General features: G+C 41.4%; 1 protein-coding gene across 1 annotated transcript in view; it reads left to right on the forward strand.

Annotated features, from left to right (window-relative positions):
- The window catches only part of PKP2 (plakophilin 2), a 49,128-nt gene that overhangs the window by 9,473 nt on the left and 16,901 nt on the right, over positions 1-22,754 (forward strand). The window contains exons 3-6 of the mRNA XM_065034745.1: positions 857-1,554; positions 6,910-7,048; positions 10,030-10,237; positions 19,722-19,899. Coding sequence (XP_064890817.1) covers positions 857-1,554; positions 6,910-7,048; positions 10,030-10,237; positions 19,722-19,899 — 1,223 coding nt within the window. The remainder of the gene's footprint in view (positions 1-856; positions 1,555-6,909; positions 7,049-10,029; positions 10,238-19,721; positions 19,900-22,754) is intronic.

The raw sequence follows: 22,754 nt of genomic DNA on the forward strand, positions 1-22,754 counted from the left end.
AGATAGTCTCCCAAGTTGATTCAGTTCTGGAAGCTCTTGAATAGAGTATGATGTCCAGTTTAAAGCATAAGAAAAAGGTAGAAAAATTGGAAAGCCCCAGATGGCACCTGAACAGTAAGAATCTTGAAGACACACCTTACAAAGAAATGTTGAAGGAGGCGGGTTTGTTGAGTTCAGAAAAGAGGAACTTATAGAACAGGAAGATGATCCACTAATGTCCATGCCCATTAGGGACAGGAAAAGAAAAATCATCTTAAATTGTAACAGTAGAATTAGGGAAACCATTAAAATGGTCACTTTGGTTTCCTTGGAATGTTATATAATCTTCAGATTTAAGACACTAGACAAACAGGGAAGGGACTATCTCTTCTTACTAAATCATACCACAAAGTGAACAGGAGGGCTAAATAACCTTTTATTAATAAGGTTAATAGCAATATGCAGACACTTTCCTATAATAGTTTAATATCTGCCTTGAACTTAATTTTAGTAGCGGATCCCCAAGGAGTTTCAAACTAAAACTAGAATCCCCATTATTAAGCAGACTGTTCACTACCAGGCATAATTGACTTACACACCTATTTTGAGTTAATGGCAGGAAACTACACACTTAGACTTTGTCTCCTAATATTTAGACTGTACTTTTTCCTGCTTTCATTAGGCAGATACAAAGAAGTGTCACAGAATCTCATTTAATACACAATTTTAGTGATGTTTATATTTTGTTTTCCGATTCTGATAGCAGATCTTAGAATATTTACCTTTGCCTTTTTTTTTTTTGGTTGGTTTCTTTGCTATTAACCCTAAATGCTGTGATCTTACTGTAACTCCTGTTCTTTTATGCACCCTTGAACAGGTGGCCTCACCATCCTCTTACACAAATGGCTGGGGAATGAGGGCTACTTACAAGACAATGGAAGAAAGAGCACAAAGGCAGCCTCTGAAGAGACTAGAGGTTTCACCCCAGCGAGGTCCTGAAATACTGGCAAACGTGTCTAATGATTTTCACTATGACGGAGGGTTTTCAACTGGATTTCCCATGAGGCACGGAGATAGCGGGAGATCCGTCGGGACTGTCCCACCAAGATATGCTCGGTCTGAGATTGTTGGTTACACTCTTCGTGATTCAGTGAACAGGGGACGCTCTTATAAGAGACTTTCCCACATGGGGGCTACTAATGGTGCTGTACTTGATGGTGTCTACCCCAGCCCCACTGTACCTCTGTACCATCAAGCAGGCAACAGTCGCAGTATGACCAACCTTTTGGAGAAAGAGAACTACCTGACCTCGGGCAGTGCGATGGGACAAGTGAGATCACCAGTTGCTTCCCATTTGGGGTCTCAGAACAGGCAATCTTTCAGGTCCAGCTGGTACCAAACCGCTTCCAGAAACACACAGCTCAGGAGGGAAGCTTCCCAGCCAGCTTCAGTAATAACCAGTGTCACTGCAGAAACAGATGGAAAGAGGATGCCATTGACAGCTGCTATGGCAGCAGCTGGGAGAAATGGTCTCCTGCAGAGTGAACAAGTCACCATCAATGGATCTCAGCTAGGGTAAGCACAATGCAGGACCTGCTTTGGTTCTGGGGTGTCACAGCTGAAAGGAACCTGTTTGTTTAAAAAGAGAAAGTAAACTGACAGCTTGTGGTTCAGCAGACAACACGATGTATGAAATGTCAGTTCAGAGGATGCAGAAAGTAGATTTGCTTTTAAAAATCCACTGCCAGCATAAAAGAGGAAAAGGAGAAAAAATGTATGCGTATGTACATATTGCAGGGTCCACACCTCCTGCTCAGGTTTGGGACAACTTTTGCCAAGAGTTAATCAATTTTATAAGGATACATGAAGTAGTCAGTGAGTAATTGACAACCTAAGACACAATACACAGTGATGTATTGGAAAACTTTCCCAAAATTACTTTTTTTTTTCCCCTTGAAATTCCCTTCCCGAGAAGATTTCTGAATGTTTAAAATCAATTTCATTTTCAAAGGAGAAAATTTATCAGTTCTGAAATTCCCCTCAGGAGTGAAGTTTTTCCTTCGTTTTAGAATAATTCTGAATATTTCCAGAGCTCTTAAGGTTCAATGGATAGAACAAACCACTTGGTAAACAGGATGTGGTTAGTTGCACTGCTTTCTGTGGTTTCTGTTGTTTCATAACCCAAACAGGATCCCAAGGTTTCTTAAGTAAATTAATCATGGTGTGATTTATAACAGTGTTATTAAGAAATGTCTCTTTTTCTGTAACTGTGTAGCTGTTAAGTTCATTTTTCTACATGTTGTGTGTTGTGACTAAATCTACAAACATACTGTGCCCACATCTGATCTGGACTGAAATTTTCACCTCCAGGTGATGCAGGAGTTAAGAGATTCAGTATTAATTATGTGACTCTTATTCAGTCTTTACAGCAAGTAAGTTCAGAAAAAAACAGCTGAGAGCTCACAACAGCTTGGGAGAAGTGATGTTGAAAACAGGTACCTGGGAGGACTTTCTTTTTCAGTAAGACAATTTGCAAACAGGCAGAGATATCCCTTGACATGATCATTTACTTAACTTCAAGTGCAGTCTTGCATGCGTTTCTGAGCCGCAATGAGCAATTTTGGTATTTAAATTTGTGTAGGAGCAATTTTGGATCTACTTTTGCAGGTGCAGCCTCTGGAGTCTGGTTGTCTGCCTGCACAAACATCAGCTGAAGTGTTTTTCATACCTGCAGATATAAACATCTATTTGCAGTAATTGTACAAGTGGCTTGCTGAGACCATGCTGAACTCCAGGTGGAAAATTTGTGACCCAATGGAAATCTTTTTGACAGTTAAATTCCTTAGATGCCTTTTTTAAGCTCAGCTCTTGCTGGAAATTACATAGGAAAACAACTGGAAGTGCTGTGAAAGCTTCTGAAGTTCCTTTTGCAGATGTTTACAGATTTCATTTATCTCAGTACTTCTGACTATTTAATTTACTTGTAAATATCTGGTTTAGATTTTCAGATATCCTAGGTTCTACTTTAGTTTTATAGCTAGGTTTTTGGGGGAGTGCTTTTGGAGAGACTTTTTAAAAGTCTCTGTAAAATATATTGGTGAAGAGGATGGTGAAAAACAGCATGTAAGATAAAATTCCACAAGAGATTTGCACCACTTGATTCTTAAATTATGAGGAAGAGACTATAGCCATTTTAACTGATCGAAGTCAGTATTTGTTACCTATGCTTGTGTACTAATATGCATATGATATCAACATACATTTCTACTATTTTCAGACATCTAAAAGACACTTTTAACAACTCCCCTTGCAATTCTTGCCACCAGAAGGGCTTGATGCTGAAATCCTATTTTTATTGTAATACATTCTGTTTGATCCATGTCTAGTTACTGCACAGTTTAATGTAGAATGAAGTACTTAAAAGACAATAGACTGTATTTTACTTTGGAGTATACACTGCTGTCAAATCAGAGAAATTTCAATTGAGTCCATCATTCCACCAGTAGTACAATCTTCTGGCAAGACTTCTCAGTTTAAGATGTTAGTAGAGACTTTCACATTCTTGTCATTTCCCATTCTCTTTGATATTAAAGTTGCATTATCTGATATATTGTTCCCTTACATGTTGCTCCCTTAGTAGTGGAAGGGAGAAAACAAGATAAACCCATTTTCTGAGTAATTGGACTTTTCCAGAAATTTGCACTTTTTTACGGAAAACACAATTTGGGTCTTTCCAAGGGTAATTAAGAGGATGTAAAATAGTGGTGTAAAGTTAAAGAGAAATAGTGGGCTAGCTACGTTTAGTATTTCAAATGTATATAAAAGCATTTTCAAACTTTCTGTAGAAGAATTAGCTTGTGCTATAAAATCAAAACAGAAAAATCGAAGTATAATGATGTTATCTCTGTATCTTCCAGTAAAGTGAAGAAGTGAAGAATCGTATCAAGGGCTTAGGAAAGAGAGATATTAAACCTAAAGCTGTCTTGAGAAACAGTTGCTTACAGAATCTGACTTCTAAATGTACTGAGAACTGTCACAAAATGATTAGACACCACGGTCTATATATCTTAAAAATGTTATATTCTGGCAATTAAAGTGAAGTCAGAACTTGTCTAATCACTGTTGTGTTTAACAACCATTGCCTGAATGTGTATTTGTTTGTTGTCATTACGCATGCTAGTCAGCTACATGACTGTTAAGTTTACCTGTAAATGTTTTGGGGGCAGGATGGAGCCATTGCATCAAATTCTACTTTGACAAGAGTTATGGCACTGCAACTTTATGAATAGCGTTGAGTGTCAAAGGTTATATTGCATCCTCTATTACTGTCAGATAAAGTGTTAGTGAGTGTTCTTTTTATCCCATGAGGAGCAATCCTAGAATGGCAATGCACAACAGGAGAAAAAGATTTTGACTACTCCCCATGAAGGAGTATCAGCAGTGAAGGGATAACTCTGCGGTCTGGTGGGCAGATCTGCATACCCAGCACTTAGAAATGTGATTTGAAGCTATACAGGTGTTTATTTCAGTCTGGCAGTGGCTGCTGATGGACCTTTACTACACTGGGACATCCTTGGCATCCTGAGGCTGAGTTCCCACATAGATTCTGTGGTGCCCCATGAGGCATCAGCACATGCAGCAATCTTGAGCTTGGAAAGTGCATGGATAGAGTTCTTCTCTGCTGTTAGTCACTGAAATGAGTCACAATTTAAAACATTGGAGGTGTCTGCCACTGTGTAGAAGGCGACTGAATTTGGTCAAAGGACTCCAAAGTTATTGCAGTGACATACCTATTGCGGTGAAATATATAATATGCTCACAAACCCCTTGTTGATTTAAGAAACCTGACTAAAACCCAAGCATGAAAAGCCTGTTTTTCTGCTCTGCTTAGAACAGAGTAAGAAGAAATATGATCAGGCTTTTTTTCCGGTACTCATTGTTCAAGATCTTTGAGTTTCTGATCAGTACATAGGACTTGCAACTAACTTAGTAGCTACTTTATTTTAAATCCAGGCTGAAGTAACCTCTGAAAATCTGGAAGCTGTAAGCGTTGCCAGACCAGAGCCCAGGGCACTAGCGTTATTAACTGTAGTTCTGTCTGATTTCACTTTTGATTTAACTTTGACACCCTCAACACACTGTCCACTTCATTTCATCTTTGTCTTGCACAACCATGCCTCACCACCTACAGATGCAACATATTTGTTCAAAACGCTAACTCAGAGCAGAAGACAAGAAATAACATGATTTATACCAAAGGGAAATATAAAGGCAGGTGGAAACCTCTGGGTACAGGAGAATCATTTCATTTGCAACAGGTGCATTAAAATTGTTTTTCATTTCTTTGCTGTCCTTGCAGCCATACTAATTGTCTTTTGCCTTAGCCCAAGTAAGCAGCAGATGTTGATTTACAGTGTCACTGGCAGGAGAAATTCCAACAAAATCCATTTTTGTCTCAGAGCTCATGATTTCATCATAAAATATTTTGGGGAAAACAGGTGGATTTCAATGCATTTGTAGCAAGAATTCATGTGAGAAATCTGCCAGATTTCTATCTGGCTTGTCTACCTTGCTTCTCTGCAGCCCATTCTGGGCAAGCTTGGACTTCCTAGCTCTTTCACTTCTGCCGGTCCATTATTGAGAAAGTCTCAGAGCTGAAGAACAGAGTGAGTCCTGGTGCAGTCCACAAACATGTGCTTTAGAAATGTTTCTTTTCACAGCATCAAAACCCTTCATTTTTCACTTTTCTGAACATTGTTTATTATTTAATATTTCTGCTTAGTTAAAAGAAAAAAAAAATCAAAATTTCAATTTAAGTCAATTTATTTCCCAGGCACCTATTTTAACATGAAAGGTTATTGTGTCACAATTTCTCATTTTAGATACATTTACTGAAATGATTACCAAGTAAACCACTCTGATTCTGGTAGCTCTGAAATATGGAGTTGTTGCCAATGACTACCTGTTTCACTGTGGTTCACAGACTGCCCTTTCATCCCTGTCTGGCCAGCCTGGGGTCTAATTCTACAAAATTATTTGGTTTAAACAAACAAAGAAAAAAATAGAACACTCATGCTTTTGTCCACTTCTCCCTGCCTACCCCACCCCCTCCCCCGCCTTTTGTTCTTTTTTCTTATATAGGTGAAGACTATTTGAAACAAAAAGTAAATAAAAAGGCTGGGGAACATAACCACTTGTCCCAGACCTAATGCACCTGATTGTGCCATGAATTGTTTTACATTCTGTTTATTGGTGAAAAAATGGGTCTGTGAACAATCTTTCCAGTTTTTTATATTGTTTTTTAACACAATTATCATTCAAACAAACAGGCTGGAAGTTGGGAGGAAAATGGCCACACATAATTTGAACTCTACCACAGGCAATGTACATACTTGACTTAATGAGTAGTGGTTTTATTTTGTCCCACCTGAAAAAAAAAAGGCTTTACCTATCTATTTCAAAATAAAACAACTTTTATAAGCTTGAAAAATGCAGGTACTGAGCCCTCAAATTTGTTGTCTGGGAATTGAAAAACTGAAGGAAGGTATGAAAAGAAATATAAAAAAGCAATCATCTCATTACTGAGAAAAACATAGAGGTATCTTCATGATCAGTAAAAGATACTCTGATTTGGTTGTGGCCTTTTTCATCCAGTGATGTTTCCATTTTGTTTCTATAATTTGAAGCATGACTTGCTTTGTCCAGCACCTCTCATTGTTGCAACACTTCCATTTTTTATTTCCCCCATAATATTAGTATCACTTAAAGACTTTATAATATTTACTGATACTGGAAAGGGAATAATTTTCTAAGAAAAGTTAAAGTTACTTGAAAAGTACAAAAATCCTAGTACTACAAGCAATTTCACATATTAAAGGATGATTTTTGTGCAGCCTTATTCATTATATTTCCTCTGTCTGTACTTTTAAGGAGCCCAGAGGGGGAGTTGACTCTGGAGCATGCAGTGAGCATACTGAAGAGTGAAAAGACACAGTCCACACCTAGGATTCTTGCTGCAGTAACTTTCATACAGCATGAGTGCTTCCAGAAAGCAGATGCCAGAAGAAAAGTAAGTAATTATTTTTATGCCAGTTACAATCAGGTTGGGCAAATAGCTTTCTATACTGTATGGTACTGTGTGCCAACATGGGAAAAACAAAACAAAAAAAAAACACTCCAAGAAACCTTGTAGGATATTGTAGGATACTGATGTTGAATATTTTCCCTAAAATATGCTAATGGTTTTTGCTGCAGATCCTTCTAAATCCATGGAATTACATTAGTCTGCTCTGGCAAAAATTTGGTCTTTAGCGTTTTGTGATAGGAGACATAGAAATGTAGACTAAGAATTCACCCAAGAAGCCATCTGTAATTGCAGATGTTTATTAACAACTTTTAAAAAACCCCATGGTTTAAGATCCCACAAGTTCCTGCAATGAAAGAGCTTTACTATTCTTATCATTTAATCCGAAAGTATAACTTAAATCCCCCTTATGCAAATTGAGTTGATTAGTTTCTATCCTGTCTTGATGGATATGGAGAAAAGTGTCTTTTTTTTTTTTCCATCCCTTTTATAATGGATTTTCATGTGTGTTAAGGCTGCCAAGTCTTTACCTACTTAGTCTGCCCTTTTCCAGGCTAAATAAATTAGTTCTTTCATTCTTTATGAGTAAGTCATGGCATCTGAACTTTTTGTGAGTATAATTGCTCCTGTCTCTCATTTTTGACTGACATGCTTACACCATTGGTACAGAAATATCCCAGAAAATTAAACTCTGGGAGTCCAGTGCAGAGTTATCCAAGCTTCAGGGCTTTCTAGGGCTGCATGAGTGCATTAATACAGTGTATGGATTAGCAAAACCAGTAAGGGCTTGCTGGGAGAGCACAATTGGATTAATACATTGTTTGGATTAACCAAATTTGTTAAGTCTCTTATAAGAGATTTGTTAAGTCTCTTACAAGTTTTTTTGAAAGGGCATATGAAAAATATTTTCTTCTTCCTTTTTTTTTTAAATTCCACTATCAGACACAATTATGGCTCCCTTGCTGAAAAGTGCTGTGCATTAGTGTGGAAGGTGGTTGTTTATTTCAACCTCTTCAAAAAATTTCCTACACTTGCTCTGTTTCATAATTTGCTTGGTATTATTAATACATAATCTCAGCCTTAACTCCATATCCATGTATATGCAGTCCAGGTCAGTGACAGCCAAATATCACTCAGTCCTTTGGTAGTTTTAACTTGCTTTGCAGTAGATCAAAGTCTGTTTTAGAAAAAGATACCAGTACAATTAGCAGCCTTAACTTCAGTTTGGGGACGGAGCTTCAGAAATGAGTGTTTGAAGGTGGTTTATTGTTCAAACCTCTCTCAGGTGCCTTCCCTGAAAAACAAGTGGATGAGTTAAAAGAGTTCAAAGTAGAGTAGTCAGCCTCAGCCTTCTTCTGTTTTCCTGTCTATCCTACCTATCGTAACTGAATTCTTCTGTTTGGTGCCCATCAGACTTGTTCAAATTGGCATTTTCTTGTTTGCCCTTTTTAGCCTTTCAGCCTGCATTCATTTTCTCTCTCTCCCAGTGCTTTATTCTCCGATACTTGATAATCTGTGGGTCTAGTGGCTTTTTTTGGTGAATTTTGTCTACCAATGAAAATGTAGACAGACCAGTTATTAGCTTTTTTTATATCCTGCCCTGTACATTAGGTCAAAATAACACCACTTCTTTTACAAGTTGTAAATCATTTAAAATTACCAACAGAAAGTCTGCATAAATGTTTGTAAAAAACAACCAGTATTGGTGTCAAAAGGGCTTATCTACTGTAATAAAATAGGTCAATTCACCTTGGTCATGTTCTGTGCTCCACTTACCTCAAGATATATATTTCTGTATTTCCTTCTGTTAGCAGATAAATGAGTGTTGAATCAGGGAGAATAAGGTCAGCAGTGCAGCAGCAAGAAACTGTGTCTTTTGTGCAACAGAATCAAAAGAAAAGCAGGCAGTGTAGTTTGCCAGGGCAGGAAGGTTTTGTTGCATTTCATTTCTTCATGTTGCCAGCACCTGTTGGCCATATTGAATTCTTTTTATCATTAAACTCTGGACTTCTCAAAACAGTTGTATCAGATTTCTAAGCCTTTCACATACTGTTGATTCTACACAAGGATGAGTTTGTCCACAAAACCATATGGCATTTTGAGATGCTGGAGGAAACCGTTACGAATTGTACATGAATATAAAGGATTTTCCCCAGTAAACTCATTCCTAAATGAGCCAAGGCTTGTATATGCCACATCATATACCAGATTCATCTTTTGCCACAACATGTAGGGCAGGGAAACGCTTTGGTTCCATACAGCTCCTGTAAAATAACATCTTCTTCATTCTTCATTGGGGGCCAAAACCTCATTTTCTAAAGAATCAGATGCTGGAAAGTAGTCTTTGTTAAACATAGGTGGTCCAGTAGTTAACTAGCTTACAATGTTTAGTGGTCTACATTTTGAAGTTCACTGGTTTCCTATTTTTTTCTCAGTATGTCACAGATGAGAAGTACTAAGTAAAATGTATTATCATTTAATACACTTTCAATATGTAAACAAAAAATAACAGAGAAAAATATTGTCTTTCCATCAGGCTAGCTGCTGAGGAAAAAAGCAAACTTGGCACATCGAGAACACTTTACATTCAGAAATCTGAAAGCAGTTTATAAATGTTCCAGAGTTAAAGCTCAGATATCTATTTCACCAACATGGAAGCTAAAATACAGTGCAATTAAATGTCTTGTCAGAGAGGACAAATCTGCAGCACAGCTAGAAGAGATTTAGTTTCATTTTCTTACATTTACTATTAAAATATGATGCCTCCCTTAGTTGTGGATTTTAACTATGATTCATATGAAAGTTAACAGTCATGTCCAAATGATTAATGATCTGTGCTTCAAGTCTCTCAAATAGGAGCAAACGAAAAAAGTCCCTATGACTATTCAAAGATTTGCTGGGGGTAGGGTGAAGTTTGTCATTTCCAGTATCTAACTATTTTCTGCTGTGTTTTGTTTTCCTTACAGGTTTTCTCACTCGGTGGTATCCCCAAACTTTTACAGCTTCTTGACATTCAGAATGAGGACATTCAGCGGGCAGCATGTGGTGCTCTGAGAAACTTGGTGTTTGAGGACAATGACAACAAACTGGAAGTGTCAGAGCAGAAAGGGATCCCACTCTTGCTCCGCCTGCTCCGACAAACCAGGGATGTGGAGACAAAAAAGCAAATCACAGGTAGCATTTTCTTTGCAGTCAAGCATGAAGTGCATTAAGTAATTCACAAGCTTTCCCTGTGAGGTACATGATTGTTTACCTAGGCCAATGTTTACTGACTAAATACAAGAGCACTGCCACCTATTCTAATCTCTTCCATTAAGGTGAGATTCCAAGGTCTGAACTCAAGACCAGTTTTTAAGACAGTAAGATGAGACTAAGAACTACAACTTCCCCTCTTAAAGCTTCTTCAGAAATTACATGAGTCTCTTCATTTTCAGGAAGCTTAAAGTTCTAGATATTCCAGAAAAGAAAGTGAGGCTAGATATATATATACATATATATTTGCAACAGCAAATTCTGTGGGAACGTTTTGGTGAGCAGTGATCAGAGCAGTCCCAGAGGTGCCTGGGATCATAATTAATGCCCACTACTTAGACAGCAGCTCAGCCCTCACTTTCTGACATTATGCTGCCAGTGCATACTGGGAGCTCCTTCTTGAAAACTAGCCCCCAGAACTGTCAGGCGCTGTGGACAGAAAGTGGGTATCCTACTCCCCACAAACCCTACCAAATTTCTACTCTGACCTCTCTTACTTTTTGCTGTTTACACCTGAGTCTGTGTTCTCAGATTTGTGACAAGCAGAAAATCCTGCCACAAAAACAGTTTGCTCCCTTTCTGTGTGCAGGGGAGTGAATTTCTGCAGGGTATCCATTTGACTGTAAAGATCATATGGTAACATCAGTGAAGGGACCTGCATTTTGGATTGAGTCTTTGCAGGGCTTATGTTCTCATGCTTTTATTTCCAATGTCCTTGAGAAGGAACTGTTAAAAATAAGCAGGTCCCACTGCAATTTTGAAGGAGGGGTCCTTTGGATCAGAAACCCCATATTGCACCTCTTGTTGTACATCACTGTAGCAGAAAGAATGGTGGAAGGAAATGTCCACCGTTGCTCACAAAGAAACCTGTGGTTACTGGATTGTTGGCTTTGCAGCAGCCAGTTAAGAAATGTCCATCACTTCATCCCTGCACTCCTGTTTGACTATAGTGTATCTCTAAGAAGTCCACTGCTTGTGACCCACATTCAGGGAAAGCAGGTTTATATTTTATAAATGGAAGAAAACCAGGAATAAGTGAATGGGGATTTATTTCAAGTGATCTTTAAAGATGCCAGGAACACAAGTTATTAAAATAACAGTGCTTGAAAAGATACAGAAGGTGTCAAGCAGCCCTGCCTTGAAGCAAAGGCATGTTGAGACCTTCTGTAATCCTGCATTCTTTTAAGTATTTGAAATTCTGTGCTCCCTAAGCTGGAGAACAAAGCTTTGTATTGTTGGCTCTTTTGGCTCAGTTCTACAGTTCTGCAAGATCGAAATATTTTAAAGTTTTTCACATTCATCAGAGGAAGAATTGGGTCACTTGGTGACTAATTGCAGAGTGTGTTGTCTCTCGGTGTTATTACGCACCAGTTGAGGGAAGCAGTGAAAACGGTGGCACAGTGGCCAGAAAGCTAATGCTTTTTTATTGCTGGCAGCTTCATAATTTCTGAGAAGAGCCTTGATTGTTTGTGCAGGGTAACTCATACAGGTATTGTGAATAGTACCGTCTTCCCTTTTACCAGTGTGAAAATGGGTGAACGGGCACCTTCTTTCTGCAATTACTGCTGTCATTGACCATGAATATTCACTTAGAAAACATACAAGACACCAACAAAATATTTAAGCAATATTGGGCAGGATGTTGTAGTTTACAAAAACCGAAATATTATTATGTACTATCAGCTGCAGGGGCTGGCTTTAAGAAAACAGGAAAGGAGAAGTATTTCTCATTTTGTTCAAGACCAAATGTGCAGTTACTAGGAAATACACTAGGTCTCTTGGTGAAAATCACACTAGGACGTATTTTTTGCCATTACTTAGGAAAGGCAGCCTGATTGAACGAATTTTTGTAAGAATATTGACCTTGCTTCCAGCCACATTCTTTCCCAGCCCACACTTCAAAGGCAGGTGAGAAGCAGGAGGCAAACAGGAGGTAAACAGTCACTGTTAGGCATATGCTTACAAAGGTCAGTGCTTCATGATGAGCTTGGCATATACAGTGATATCTAGGAAACACTGGATTTACTGTTCTGTACAGATTGACTACGTAGCCCGAGAAGGGCTGCAATATATAAAGTTTTCCAAGCACAATGCAAACCTCTGAGTGCCTTTCTACCAAAATGTTAGTGTAGAACCTTTGGGTTTCCACTTGGTCTGCATGAGAAGCCCATCTCTCTTTCCACATTATAGTTATTACTTGCCTACTTTAACTGTAAATTATAGACTTCCAAATGTGTGATATGATAATTAACTGGATGTCTCCTCCCATAAGTGATTAGTAAAATAATCTTGATAGCTGATAATACCACACTGAACTCTGGTGAAAGACTCCTGGCCAAGGGTCAAAAGCATGTGCTACTCATTAATAAGGATGTCTAAGCTTAGCAGAGGAAAGCTTTTTGTTTCTACTGCTGTGTAGGAAGCATGGTACCAAAGCACTCCACCTGACAAAAATACACAAAGATAAGGAAGTTGTTGGAGAGAAGGAAGTTAAAACTCTAAGACACAGAGATTCTCTCATACCATTCTTCATTACCTGTCAGAAATATGATCTGATACTTGTGCACATGCGATAAGTACATCTCAACTTTAGAAGCTTATCTTTAAGGTCACTGGCTTATTAGTACCGCAGTGTTAATACAGATAAATGCTTGCCTAACATTAAGCCATACCATATCTCATATTCTCAAATAATATTTTGATGGCTTGTGTTTTCTTCTGACCTGTTGTTCTGGTCCTCCCTCCACTTTCTCTCTTACTGTGCAAAAGGAACTAAAAAGCCAGTAACAGGGAAGTAAGGATCAGGAGCAAAAATGTAACTCACTTGTTTTGATTTCATCACACATAGAACCTGCTCATCCCTTTGTAGATGCTCCCATAGGCACATCAGAAGTGCAGATGCAGGCCAAGACCTAGGCTGAGGAACACAGTCTGAGCACAGTCATGCAGTGTGCCTTGTATCCTCCCATGAAAAGCCTGAAAGCAACTAAGTGTATGGAGACAAATGATGATTATAGCAAGTGCTGTGTCCTGCCCCATAGTCTGTGCATCCCAAGCAAACACACAAAAACCCCCACCAAAGTGGCTTTGTGCTTATGACAGTTGTTTGAAAGCTGCTGTGAAGCAGTTTACCTAATGCCCACGTGCAGAAAATAGCTGCCTGGTTTCTCCGTGTAATTTCTGTGCTTATACCACTTCTTATGGGGAGTGAGACCTCCTGAAGGTCACATTGGCTGGATTTGCTAGCTTCATAAAATCATTGATACAAGAAAAGGAACCATAGGCTCTATCATTGTTTGACATACAAACAAATTTCTTGCAAATCTCTTAGTGAAGCAATGAGGTTACTCATGGAATAGTAGAAGAGGATGTGACTTGGAGATAATGCAGGAGCCAATACAAGAATGGCATTTTGTAGTATTTGGAGAGCATATGGAGGAATAGAAAGTAAAATGCCTGTGGAGTAGAAAAAAAAAAAATAAATATTCACTTTTGAAGGTAAGTCAGATGAACTTCGAGGGAGTATCTAACCTCTTGATCTTCTTATCATGCAGCATAAATCTAAGAAATGAAAGAAATTTTTTTCTCACAGGGAAGATTACAGCATAAACAGAACTGTCATCAAAAGAAATATAAATTTAAAAGGAGACCACACCCCTTTCCCAAATAACCATCTAAGGGCAAACTATGCCCCTATGAACACATTATAGCATAGCTGTGAGGGAACAGCCCACTCGTAAAGACATTTTTGACTGTGAATAAATTCATTCACACCCAGAATGCCACTGAGAGAATACTTCTGAACTCAGTGAGATAGTGCCTGTGGGTAAAGGTAGGGGTTTTGTTGCAAAATTTACAGTGTGAGCAACATCTCAAACACTGTTCTGACAATTCTATTGTAGGTATCTGTCTGTGATCCAAAACACACTTGTTCCTTTTATTATGATATACTATCCTTGTGCCCTTGCATTTGTGCCATTCTGTCTTAACCTGCTTCCCTTACCAATGCATGTTTGATTTTCCTGTAAGCCTTACTTATCCTTTAGGAAAATACATTCTTCTCTTTATCTCCTAAATCAGAGGCTGAAGAGTTGATCCCAGAAGAAGAAACAGACTCCCTCTGGCTGGCTTTTGTTTTGATTTTACTATTGCTCACAATAGCTGTAATTCAATTCAAAGTGTAAGGAGATACAAAAGAAACATTTTTTTTTGTTGTTGTGAACTGATGAAAGGAACATTCACTAATAATCTGCCAGTGTTTGGAGGAGAAGGTCTGTGAAACTTAGAGCAGCAAGCTGGGGAAACAATGAATGCCTTTGTAGTGAAAAGCAGATACGTGTCTATTTCCAGGGAAATAGTACTTTAAAAGGAATTAATAGAATCATAGAATATCAGGTTGGAAGTGCCCACAAGGATCATCTGGTCCAACCTTTCTTGGCAAAAGTACAGTCTAGACAAGATGGCCCAGTGCCCTCTTCAGATGAAACTTAAAAGTGTCCAATGTTGGGAAATCCACCACTTCCCAAGGGAGATTATTCACAGTATCACAGTATGTTTGGGATTGGAAGGGACCTCAAAAGATCATCTAGTCCAATCCCCCTGCTGGAGCAGGAACGCCTAGGTGAGGTCACACAGGAACATGTCCAGGTGGGTTTTGAATGTCTCCAGAGAAGGAGACTCCACAACCCCCCTGGGCAGCCTGTTCCAGTGCTCTGTCACCCTCACTGAGAAGAAGTTTTTTCTCAAATTTAAGCAGAACCTCTTGTGTTCCAGCTTGATCCCATTACCCCTTGTCCTATCATTGTTTGCCACCGAGAAGAGCCTGGCTCCATCCTCATGGCACTCACCCTTTATATATTTATAAACATTAATGAGGTCCCCCCATAGTCTCCTCTTCTCCAAAGTAAAGAGACCCAGCTCCCTCAGCCTTTCCTCATAAGGGGGATGCTCCACTCCCTTCATCATCTTGGTTGCCCTGCACTGGACTCTCTCCAGCTGTTCCCTGTCCTTCTGGAACTGAGGGGCCCAGAACTGGACACAATATTCCAGATTTGGTCTCACCAGGGCGGAGTAGAGGGGAAGGAGAACCTCTCTTGACCTACTAACCACCCCCCTTCTAATACACCCCAGGATGCCATTGGCCTTCCTGGCCACAAGGGCACAGTGCTGGCTCATGGTCATCCTGTTGTCCACCAGGACCCCCAGGTCCCTTTCCCCTACACTGCTCTCTAATATGTAATTTCCCAACTTATACTGGAACCTGGGGTTGTTCCTGCCCAGATGCAGGACTCTACACTTTCCCTTGTTAAATTTCATTAGGTTATTCCCCACCCAACTCTCCAGCCTGTCCAGGTCTTGCTGGATGGCAGCACAGCCTTCTGGCATGTCAGCCACTCCTCCCAGCTTAGTGTCATCAGCAAACTTGCTGATAGTACACTCTATTCTCTCGTCCAAATCGTTAATGAATATATTGAATAATATTGGCCCCAATACTGACCCATGAGGCACTCCTCTAGATACTGGCCTCCAACTAGACTCTGCACCATTGACTACCACTCTCTGGCTTCTCTCCTTAAGCCAGTTTGCAACCCACCTCACTACTCTATTGTCTAGACCACACCTCCTCAACTTAGCTGTGAGGATGCTGTGGGAGACTGTGTCAAAGGCTTTACTGAAGTCAAAGTAGACCACATCCACCGCTCTGCCATCATCCATCCACCTTGTTACATTCTCATAAAAGGCTATGAGGTTGGTCAAGCACGACTTACCCCCTTGGTAAAGCCATGCTGACTGCCCCTAATAACCCTCTTATCCTTGATATGCCTTGAGATGGCACCAAGGATAAGCTGTTCCATTACTTTCCCAGGGACAGAGGTGAGGCTGACCGGTCTATAATTACCCGGGTCCTCCTTCTTGCCCTTTTTGAAGACTGGAGTGACATTTGCTTTCCTCCAATCCTCGGGCACCTCCCCCGTTTCCCAAGACTTGGCAAAGATGATGGAGAGCGGTCCAGCAATGGCTTCAGCCAGCTCCCTCAGCACCCACGGGTGCATCCCATCTGGACCCATGGATTTATGGATGTCCAGACTATTTAATTGCTCCCTAACCCAGTCCTCATCGACTAAAGCAAACTCCTCCATTGACCTGGCTTCATCCGGGGTCTCAGGGGTACAGGGCTCCCCAGGACAGCCTCCGGCAGAGTAGACAGAGACAAAGAAGGCATTCAGTAATTCTGTCTTTTCTGTATCTTCTGCCACCAGGGCACCCACCCTGTTCATCAGTGGGCCTACATTGCCTCTTGTATTAGTTTTATCTGCTATGTATTTGAAAAAGTTCTTTTTGCTGTCCTTGACCCCTCTCACCAGCTGTAATTCTAAGGAGGCCTTGGCTATCCTAGCTGCCTTCCTACATCCTCTAACAGCAGCCTTATATTCTTCCCAAGTGGCCAGCCCCTGCTTCCATGACCTGTAAACTCTCCTCTTCTGCTTGAGCATACCCAACAGATTCCTATTCAACCACGCAGGCCTCCTGGCTCCCTTCCTTGACTTCCTTCGTGTGGGGATGCTCTGATCCTGAGCGTGGAAGAAGCAATCTCTGAATGCAATCCAGTTATCTTGGTCCCCTTTTCCTTCAAGCAGTCTTGCCCATGGGATTTCCCCCAGCAATTGCTTGAGAAGGCCAAAGTTAGCCCTGCTAAAGTCCAGGTTTTCAATTCTACTTGTTATTCTGTTTCTGCCACCCAAGATGCTGAACTCCACCATCTCATGGTCACTGCAACCCAGGCAGCCCTCAACCTTTACTGCTTCGACCAGACCCTCCTTGTTAGTGAGGATGAGATCCAGCAGTGCACCTCTCCTAGTCGGCTCCTCCACCATCTGCATGAGGAAGTTATCATCAATGCACCAATTTCTCCCTAGGGGCATAGGAGGCCACCCGGTCCTCATTAGTTTTAGAATGCTGCCCCACTGGGACAAGCCCAGCTACAACCCCATCCCCCTTCAAGCCTAGTTTAAAGCTCTCCAAATGAGCCCAGCTAATTCCTGCCCCAGCATCCTTTTGCCCCTGTGAGATAAACCTTTCCCACGTGACACTGTCCGGACTGGTGTCTTATAAAAACAACCATTATCAAAAAATCCAAAGCCCTGCCTGTAGCACCAGTCTTGAAGCCAACCATTAAGAGACTGAATTTTCCTATTCCATCCCACATCGTCACTTGAAGATGTAAGGAGTGAAGAGAAGATCACTTGAGCCCCTGAGTCTTTCACCATCCTTCCCAAGACCTTGAAATCATTCTTCATTCCCCTCAGACTACGGGAAGCAGCTTCCTCCCCATCTGTCTGGAAGACCAGCAGCGGGTAGTAGTCTGTCGGGTGCACCAGTTTGGGAAGCTCTCTAGCAATATCCTTGATCCGGGCTCCAGGTAGACTACAAACTTCCCTAAGATGAGGGTCAACTCTGCATATTGGGCCCTCTGTTCCTTTCAGAAGGGAATTTCCTATTACAATCACCCTTCTTTCTTTCTTATCAGAGGCAGTCTTAAGTTGTGAAGTCAACCGTCTCTTCCTATGTGATCTCGCAGGCAGGCTTGGCACCACCTCCTCACCTACCTCTTCTTCAAGATCCAGGGCCTCAAACCTATTACGGAGGGGCACCTGGGGAGACAAAGCAGGCAGGGAGGGGGGCTGCCCGTGACGCCGAACCGGAATACACTTCCAACCCTCGTCGTCTTTTAGGTCCCCTACCTCTGTCCGACAGCAACAAGGGTGGGGCCATCTCAGGACTTCTGCCTCTGTCCGAGAGGGCAGGAGGTCCATCTCCTTTTGGGGGGTACCTCCCTGGGACCTTTCCGACTGGCACGTCAGGGTGTTACTCCACCAGTCGATCTATCGCACTCCCTGGTGGTCCTCAGCATCTCAACCTCCTCCTTAAGTTTCACAACCATGTTGAGCAGATCTTGCACCTGCTCACACCTCACACAGGTGGACTGCTGGCCTCCCTCCCCCGGCAGCAGCAGGCTCTGGCACTCCCTGCAGCCGGAGACCTGAACAGCCACCGTTTGGGACAGAACCTCCTCAGTCTGCGTAGCCACAGTCTGTTTGAGACAAGCTCTCCTCCTGGAGGCGACCATGGTCGTCAGCACTCTGGGATGCTGGCAATAAGTTAGAGGGGCTGACAAGCGACAAGGGCTCTCTGCACCCTGCTACACAAGCTACCACACCTGCTGCTGCAGCACAGTGTGGGTGGGACTCACCCGCTACACAAGCTGGTTGCTCCTCCCTACACCTGGTGGGCAGCGACTAGTGGCTGCCCTCCCAAAGACTTTTCCAAGGCAAGAGGAGGGGGTGTGGTCACCGTGGGAACGCCCCCCGCCACGTCAGCCGCTCTCTCGCAATGGCTGCCGGGGCTGCAGGGATCGGGACTCGTCGGGAATCACGCTGTCCCTGTACGTTTTCCTCTAAGCTTCCTAATCTCGGCTGAACCTCATGGTCGGCTGAACCCCGCCGGCTCCGGCTCTCGCTGGAGATGATTGTTCTCCTCATGACAAATTTCCTTCTTGTGTCCAGTAGAAATTCCCCAAGAGTAACTTGTACCCACTACCATGTGACTCCTTGTAAAAAAAGAGTCTCTGTCCTCTTTGTAGCCACCCTTTAAATACTGGAACATCTGCTCGAATAGGACATGAGCAAAGCTAATAGAAGACTATATTTGAGTTTTATTTTGCTGTTTGGAGATAGTGAGCAGAGAAGATGTATCGGATAACGTAATGATTTGTTTAGTGACAAATTCCTGGACAGGAATGGCCAGCAAGTGATTAACAGCTTTCCCTCCTATGAGGAATTTCACTATTAAATGTTAGAGAAACTTGATAATGGACATCTCCTGTCTTCCAGCAGATTTCCAAAGACCTGTAATTGCCCTCTGAGTACCTCCCATCTACCACTTTGCATGCAAGTTTATTCTTCCACTCATTGGTTTTTACTTGGTACTTGGAAGTGCAACTAGTCCTGCCAGGCATCCAGAAGAGATTAATTACTCCCTGGAAGTGTGAAGAATGATCACTGGCATTGGTAATGTCAGCTCTATTAAGCTTGTGTTATTTGGTAATGGATAAGATGATTGCTGCAGATGGGCAAGGCACATGCAGAGTCATGGAAAACTGCACTTCTCAGGTGTTTGACTATGTAAAGATCTGACTTGAATTACATGGATAGTTGTGCCCCTTTTTTTGCCCTATTTCCATGTCCTCAGACCAGGTCTGATAAACTCTTACCACACACTTCTGCTCATCAGAATATCAAGTGCCAGGCAGGCTCCTTCAGTCATTCATTTCAAGGAGTTTCAGATTAGGTCTTTCAAACTGTGGGGGAGTCTTTTTGCCACTCTAATTTTATTTTGGATATTGCAGGTTTGTTGTGGAATTTGTCCTCCAATGACCAGCTGAAGCACCTGTTGATTAGAGAAGCCCTGCAGACGCTGACTGAAGCTGTTCTCATCCCTCACTCTGGCTGGCCAGATCGAGATTATCCAAAGTCAAGTGTTTTACCTGACCCTGATATCTTCTACAATGCCACGGGATGCTTGAGGTGAGCACTCTGTCTACAAGTACCCAAAACAATAGTGATGATAAAGCAGGCTGCACACTTGTTTTCTTTCTTGCTTTGAACTTTGATGGCTCCAAGAGAAGAGTTTGCATACAGATCATATTTTGAAATATGGCCTCATGCATATCAGACCGTAAGAATTACTGTGCAATACAATGAAAACAACTTTCTTTTTAAGTGCAGTGGTCTCCAAACCTTTTTGATCATACATCCCTATGAGGGATGTATGTTCACCTGCTGTAATACCTGCTGAGTCCTATGAGCTTTACCAGACATAGGAACAGTTCTTTAGGTGGTAAGCAGAACATGTTCAGCAGTGACCAAGTCACTCTTTACTTCTGCTTGGCATATAAACCACAACTAACAGTTATATTCAGTAGCATTTCCAAGGACCTTTTGGTTAAATATATAAAGTTTATTTCAATTCATAATGACTTCTTCTCTAAATAGACTAAGTAAAGGCGACATGGTACATGAAAACACAGAGAAGTGTTCAGTTTTCAGCTGCTGCCAAAGATACTTGTTTTGATATATCATAATCTATAGCTAAACTGATTAGAAAATGACTTAATCTAAATTGGAAAAGGCCATATTTTAAACCAAAGTAAGTCCTGTGCAACTTTATGCACAAGTTCAAATACACTGAGCCCAGGCTGCAGCCATGGGGTGAATGAATAGATTTACAGTTGTGTATGTACTGCTGCAATCAGTTAGTAGTCTCATCAACACAGTAGCAACTACTACAAAGAAACACCAAAGGCATCAGTAAACACACCCCTAAATGACTGAAGTGTAAAAATCACATCTTTAATGAAAGCACCTCTAAAAATAACAGACCATAAAACTGTGGCCCTTTGTGCTTTTGAGTTCAAAGTCATTGCATGTTAAATAAATAAAAATATGAGTATTAGAGTTACATGTCTTTTGTTTTCACATTTTAAAATGTATGAAAGGACATAGTTTGAAATAATTAATGGGTAAAGTATGAGTGCAAAAGTATGGCCTGAGTTTGAAACTCTGCTTTACAAAATACAGGGAATTAAGTTTGAAATTTAGAGGCAGGGAAGCTGCCTGGTTTTGCCTTGCATGTATCTGTTTTGCTAACATGTCCTTGAGTAGTTGTATCTGTATTGCATGAATATTTACTGTGTAAACAGCACTGTATCTGAGTCATGGGTGGTTTCAGAGGACAAAAGAATTGTTAGCTATACAAAATACTCAACAATAAAGCACCTCTTTCTGCAGGAACTCCTGTCAGCCCACTAACTAATATTTAACTTCATCTGTAAGTAGTAATTAACTTTCATTTACTCTCATGGCTCAAAAGAAAGTACAGAGAAACATTAATGACCCATAATAAAATCTCTCTAGCTAATGCTAGTGGTGTTGTCTATGAAATGAAGCAGTTTGTCCTTTTTCATACTAATTAGTCCAAGCCGCATTTGTACAAAAAACAGCTTGGCTGTTAGCTGTGCCGCTCTGCTCCTCTCCTGCATTTGGACTCTGGAACCATCTCTTCCAATGAGACAGCCAGTGGGAACATAGAATCATTCTCCATTTTAGCATGGTATTGTTCTTTCTGAGCTTGTCACTGCAACTTGACACAACTTGGTATGAGACAAATAAAGAGTAGCAGTAGCTGAGTTGTTTTAATTTAAATAACACTAGATTCTGAAAATACCTGACTCTGTACAGAAAGTCAGAGAGTGGGGCTGCTCCAGAGCTGCAGCTAGCTCTGCAGCCTCAATGAAAAGTCTCTTAAACTGCCCTTATTGAGATGTCCAAGGATACATTACCTATTGTAAAAATATGATGTCCATATTCTAGTCCTTCTCAATGTTTAAGAGCTTGAGCACTAAAAATTAAAACTAAGAGGAGAACAAGGGTCTGGACGATCGGGTAATGAGGTGGACTGTGAACTGGATGAAGGAAAGAAGCCAGAGAGTTGTGGTCAATAGGACAGAGTCTAGTTGGAGGCCTGTATCTAGTGGAGTCCCTCAAGGGTCGGTACTGGGACCGGTACTATTCAATATATTCATTAATGACTTGGATGAGGGAATAGAGTGCACTGTCAGCAAGTTTGCTGGTGACACCAAACTGGGAGGAGTGGCTGACACTCCAGAAGGCTGTGCTGCCATCCAGCAAGACCTGGACAGGCTTCAGAGTTTGTCAGGGAAAAATTTAATGAAATATAACAAGGGAAAGTGTAGAGTCTTGCATCTGGGTAGGAACAAACCCAGGTTCCAGTATAAGTTGTGGAACGACCTGTTGGAGAGCAGTGTAGGGGAAAGGGACCTGGGATCCTGGTGGACAGCAGGATGACCATGCGCCAACACTTTGCCCTTGTGGCCAGGAAGGCCAATGGCATCCTGGGGTGTATTAGAAGGGGGGTGGTTAGTAGGTCAAGAGAGGTTCTCCTTCCCCTCTACTCTGCCCTGGTGAGACCACATCTGGAATATTGTGTCCAGTTCTGGGCCCCTCAGTTCCAGAAGGACAGGGAACTGCTGGAGAGAGTCCAGTGCAGGGGAACCAAGATGATGAAGGGAGTGGAGCATCCCCCTTATGAGGAAAGGCTGAGGGAGCTGGGTCTCTTTACCTTGGAGGAGACTGAGGGGTGACCTCAGTAACGTTTATAAATATATAAAGGGTGAGTGTCACAAGGATGGAGCCAGGCTCTTCTCGGTGACAACCAATGACAGGACAAGGAGCAATGGGTACAAACCGGAACACAGGAGGTTCCACTTAAATATGAGAAGTAACTTCTTCACACTGATGGTGACAGAGCACTGGAACAGGCTGCCCAGGCAGGTTGTGGAGTCTCCTTCTCTGGAGACATT

This window comes from Columba livia, chromosome 1, assembly GCF_036013475.1.
Source record: "Columba livia isolate bColLiv1 breed racing homer chromosome 1, bColLiv1.pat.W.v2, whole genome shotgun sequence".
Taxonomy (NCBI): Eukaryota; Metazoa; Chordata; class Aves; order Columbiformes; family Columbidae; genus Columba; species Columba livia.